General features: G+C 34.4%; 1 protein-coding gene across 5 annotated transcripts in view; it reads right to left on the bottom strand.

The window, feature by feature from the left end:
• DIAPH3 (diaphanous related formin 3) overlaps nucleotides 1–5,694 on the bottom strand; it is a 481,355-nt gene that overhangs the window by 114,409 nt on the left and 361,252 nt on the right. For 4 of the 5 annotated variants that reach the window (XM_003790158.2, XM_003790157.2, XM_003790156.2 and 1 more), the window contains 2 exons: nucleotides 3,599–3,694; nucleotides 3,061–3,120 (listed from right to left, as the gene is read on the bottom strand). In XM_003790158.2, coding sequence (XP_003790206.2) covers nucleotides 3,061–3,120; nucleotides 3,599–3,694 — 156 coding nt within the window. Of the gene's footprint in view, nucleotides 1–3,034; nucleotides 3,121–3,598; nucleotides 3,695–5,694 lie in introns of those variants that run through there. The other variant, XM_012805378.1, reaches the window with a different exon arrangement.

Consider the following 5,694-nt stretch of genomic DNA (forward strand, 5'->3'; position numbering starts at 1 on the left):
CTGGGTAAGACTTCTATGCTTCTGAAAGCCATTGGAGTTAGAATGCTTAAGGTGGCTTTGCCAAAATATATACTGGAACATTTTAGCTCCAAGGTCTGAGATGGTACTTCGTCAGGACTTCTTTATGCTGAAAGCTAAGTTTCTCTGTATGTATCAAATTAAATCTAAAAATTTGGGGACTATAGTTATGATTTAAATATGCACAGACAATAAATATAATAAATAAAAGATAGTAAAAGATTAAACCACAGCTAAAGAATCTAAATTTGTGGTTTGGATTTTTTTTCACATAAATCTTCTATGGTATTTCTAATAGGGCATAAGCTTATCAAAATTAATACAAATATTTTAGTACAGAGTTTATTAAAATAAATAAAAACTGGTCATAATTACTTCCAGAAGTAGTTCCTTATAATCTAAGCTTCAGACTTGGAAAATAGTGCTATCTAGTGGTTAAATCTGGGAACAAGAGAGGAGTTATACCAGAGGCTGGAGAACCGCTGAGAGGTCATGTTTCAGTAGTTCCACTTCATGTTTGTTATAAGAGAAAAAAATGTGCCCCTCATTCATCAGCTCATGGCTGGGAAGAGGATTAGAGACTGACTCTAGCAGCTGTATAACAGATATGACATGGCAAAGGGATTAAAAATTTAGACTCTGAAGTCAACCCCAGCTTCAAAGTTTGACCTGAAACAAGTTAACAGACTTGTTCAATCCTTGATTATTTTAATAACTATGAAACAGAGATAAAAATACTGACTATCTAATAGGATTACTGAGAAGACCAAATGAGAGGGTACACATAAAACATTCAGCGTACTTCTTGGCATTTACTAAGGCAAATAACTCACTAAAGAGCTTATTAATATGGTTATTATTTTACTTAGACATAAATGAATTTCAAATAATTGTAGAAAAATCTTGTAAATCATTAAAATAAGTTGCTATATCAATATCAAAAGATATAAACTTGTAGAAAATATAAATCTCAGACACTAGTTTTAAGGGCACGGAAGCACATTAAAAAGTAATCCAGGTTTAAGGTTACATTTCAATCACAGTTCAGTTGTAGGTTAGTATTTCCAATGAAAACAAAGTAAATTTTAGAAAGGTTACAAAATGAACTCTAGAATAGCATCGTACTCTGAAGATAATACTGGCCTTTTCTGCCATGAAGACATTTTTCTTAACCAATTCTGTATTTTTAAACATTTAGTCCGATAAATCTATCTCTTTATACACAAAACTTAAAGATAAATTTGATCACTTGGATTTCTTTCCACATGGTTATAAAGATGAAGGGAACCCACAAGAGAAATAGCAATAGAAAATAATTTTTAAAAATGCTTTAATCCATTACACATTGATATTATAGAATTTGGTCTTTGTGATGACTCTCCTCTGGCTTGCTGGATAATCTACTAGCTTAATTATAATAGTAGCCTTAGATCTCAAGCCAGTACATATTAGCTTTATAGAAATAAAATGCTCATCTGCTTTTACATATTTAACAGAAAAATCACTATTTATAATTATATCTGAGCCATTACATCCCAGACACTTTATAGTCACAGAACTGGCTTCTCCATGGGCAAGCACAAAGGTATTTTAAATAATTTCCCCCTATGTAAAATCTAAAATATTTATTTTAATTAAGCATAAGATGAGTATACAATGTCATTATAATCCTATCACAATCATTCTGTTTAGTTGTGGTACTTTGTTTTAATGACTTACAATGGGAGATGCATTGTTTATCTCATTAATTAAAAAAAAGTAACCAAAGTACCTATATGAAATCAAAAAAGAAATACAATAGAAATTAGAACTGTATTATGGTCATAGTTGTGTCCCTAGCTAATTCTATACCTCTCGGAAAGTTTCCAGCCTCTTTGGGTTTCCATTTATTCATCTACAAAACAAAATAGTCTTGAAGGTCTAGGATAGCTGTAATTTTAAACTTCTGGACATTATTTATAGTATGTCAAAATGCCTGTAAATCGTAAACCCAAATTTTGGAATTACCTAATCATTTACAATGAACTTCTCTGACTTACTGAAAGAAGTCAAATCTGCTGCAAGTCTTTCTCTTTCCTCTCATTCATTAAGGACTTACCATATAGACTACTTTGGGCAATAAGGATTTATACAGCTAATGAGAGATCACTGCATCCACGTCTTTTTCTTACTTACCTCATAATTACTTTAGGCTTCCTTAGAAATTTGGTACTGGTATCTCTTTCAATCACACCTTAACACTCCTGGAACTTAACAGCACCCAAAATCCTCTTAAATGAAATCTGTCATTTTTTTTTTTTATTCATTTACAAAGTTGGGAAACTTTGGTGACAATCTCACAACGAATAGTGTTCACAATGAATAAATGTGCTGTGACTATAGAAGGTAAGCACAACCCCCAATATATAACATGGCAGGCAAAGAACCAATCAGCACAAACAGCAGCCTGAACAGAGGAAAAAGGCACCATACATTTGGGGACAGAGGATTGGTTAGGGGGGTTTTTGGAAAGGAGTTAGTTTTAGGTAAATATCAGAGACTATGGTAATTCATTATTTTAGTACATCCTTCCAAAACAATATCCCATGAAGCTCATATGATTTTGCCAAATGCTGATCAAAGAATTTCTAACTGTACTGAAAAATGTGGTCAAGCAAACCAGATAGCAGATTCCATACATGAGCTGTACAGTGAATCCACTACTTCAAATAAGATTGTGAGGACATACTGCTTTCGAAAGGGTACCAAGGACAACACTAATCAGAGAAATACATGACAATAATTTCAGATAATAATCATGATGATGATGATGATGACAAAAACATTCACTCAAGTCTTCAAAGAAGAACCTAAGACACAACCTCAAGGCAATAATGTAAGGATAAAAAACATAATTTCACAAACTCATAATATGTACCGCCATACATTTTTACTATTTTAGTTATATTGAAACTTGAGAACCTCAAGCAGTCTACTAAAATCACAGAGCAACAGGATAAAAGTAGATAAAAGAATGTGCAAGTTATGAATATGGTTTATTACCATGGTTACAAACTTTCAGAACAGGCCTCTGAGACATTGGACTGAGACTTTGCCGAACATCTGTTAAAAAAATATATAAAAGAAACTTAATATAGGGGTCTGTTCATCTCAAGAAGTATAACAGTATTTTAGATAGACTTTTTCCCCCCAAGGTTAAGTATTTCTGGCAGCAAAGTAATGCTTCAATACCCTGAAATACTTGAAGCAGTAAAGTTATGACTTTTACTTCCCATTTAATTATGCTACTGTAAACTCCACTGGGATAAGGTACATATGGTTCTTTAGATGAGACTTGTCACACTAATCAGGATTTTCTAGGTTCAGTGCATTGATTTGTTAATGCGCTACTGACACCGGCCAACTGGAATGCGTTGACATTTGTCTGTGCAAGAGATTCAGCAAACTTATGAAACTTCTGAACAGTTGTTGCCCACAGCACTGTATTCTTGACACATGACTTTAAAAGAATTAGGAAAAAAAAGGGTTCTTCTCTGTAATAGTTCCCTAGAAAGTAACAGGAAGCAAGTATAGCATTCACCTTTCGGCTTTGGTGTCCTTTTTCTTCTGTCGCGGAAGGCAGCCCCGGACTGCAAGGCCTCCAGCAGACTATCCATCACTCCTGTCTCATCACCCTCTGTGAAAAGAGATGCAGGGAATTCCATCAGCCCTCGGGGTTACCATAGCAATGTCAAAGCATACACAGACACCGGTGATGGCGATGGTAGGGAGGAAAAAGATCAGATGCTAGGACAAAGCCAGCTATTTCAAAATAAGATAGGACTTTAAGTCTCTCATAAATCAACTATCTTTTAATGAAATCTGTCTCATTAGAGCCTGTGTTACTGTCTACTAAAGAGAACCAAGTTCCATTGATTCACTTCAGAGCTCTGCTTTTATAGTCCAACGGCATAATAAGTTTAAATGGAATGTGGTTCCAGTCATGTCTGTGTCTTGGGTTATCATAAATCACATTTCCCTTGTAGAAATGGGTTATTTTCAGGGCATCAGCCTCTATTCTAAAATCGACCAGGTGCGAGAGTGGTTTGTTGTTATTGAGATTCTGCTGTCTAAACTTATTGTACAAAATTATATTTCCATGCTAACTTTTGTGAACATGCTCCCAACAATTGATTTTTCATATCAGAAGATAATTGTCCCTTGACTCGAAATGACACAGAACACTCACTATAAAATCTTACATAATATATGAAAAGCTTATCTTCTATAATGAAAAATAAAAGCTCCCAAAAATCTGAAAGACTGTATCCCATTGTGATTAGTTTAAATTGACATTCTGCATACAATTAACAATGGATGGGGACAGGGAGTCAATTCTCTCAACAAATAAAAGATTATCATTATAATACTCATAGGTATTTATAGTTATGAGTGCTAAATATTATTCAAAGGAAGCAGGAAAAAGAACTTGAAAGGAACTATTGGCCTAATCCAAATGCAAGGAAACCCTAAGGACATTTTGCCTCTCTAGAAAACGTTATTTGTAAGCATTCTCTCTGAAATTGTGGGGCTGGTATATTGCTACATTTAAAATAACAGAAAACTACTTTCCTCTAGATTTTTTAGGTTCTGCTTTTTCCCCTGTTTTTGAGACACAACCCCTTTATAGAGAACAGCTGACGAGCGAATACCGTAAAATACAAATAACACACTTACTTACAGTTTATAAACAGATATATAAATATAAATATGTATCAGGCCCTTTTCCATCTGGTTCTGTTTCATATTTTTAGAAGAGTTCTAAATTTTGGAGGTGTTATCAGAAAAGGTGCGTGAGAAACAGAGTACTTGGAGGTTGTTAATTTGCAGGCAAATTTAATTCTAAAGTGGTTCGATGGCTATTTTAATTAAAACACATTAAATATTTCAGACAGTTTAATAAGTAATATCTAGCTATTTGAAAATGTACACTCAAACTCAACTCTATTTTTTCCTAAAAAGAGCTGCAGGTAATGCCAAACATTTAAGGTAGTGAATATTTTCATTAGTAAAAGAAAACGTTTACGAAATAAAAAACTTTGACTCTTTTTCAAGTAAGCATGAGATTAAGAAACAAAATCCTAAAATTGAGATCAAATGGAAGCAAATGAACATGTTATCATATCGCTGGCATTACTATAAGCAAGGGGGGGACAAAGAAGGCCAGTAACTTTTGAACTTTCCCCTTAGTAAATTTGTTTTTGGTACTGGCACTGATGCTGTGATTCTAAAACTATTACGTGTGTATTGTACGATTCAGCAGATGGGTGCATGTGTTGATTTTGTTGGCAATAGTGGTGCTCACTGAGGGTAAGAAAACATAGGAGAAGGAAGAACTATGTCGCGTTTGATTTACAGGTATCAATTAAGTTCAAGGTTAAAATAAAAAATAATTTTCCTAGCTTACTGGACCGAAATTGTTCAGAGATGATGACACTACGCTATTAGTCAGTACACCTTGTTCAGAACCAGAACAGTTAATTGTCAATCTTGTTGATTAAACTCTCCAATATTAAGGAGGACGTGGTGACTCACTCATGCCTGTAATCCTAACCACTCTGGAAGGCCAAGGCCTGTGGATCGCCTGAGCACAGGAGTTTGAGTCCAGCCAGTGCAAGAGCAAGACTGGACCCCCCC

Source organism: Otolemur garnettii, unplaced genomic scaffold, assembly GCF_000181295.1.
Source record: "Otolemur garnettii isolate 467f Iridium unplaced genomic scaffold, OtoGar3 scaffold00040, whole genome shotgun sequence".
Taxonomy (NCBI): domain Eukaryota; kingdom Metazoa; phylum Chordata; class Mammalia; order Primates; family Galagidae; genus Otolemur; species Otolemur garnettii.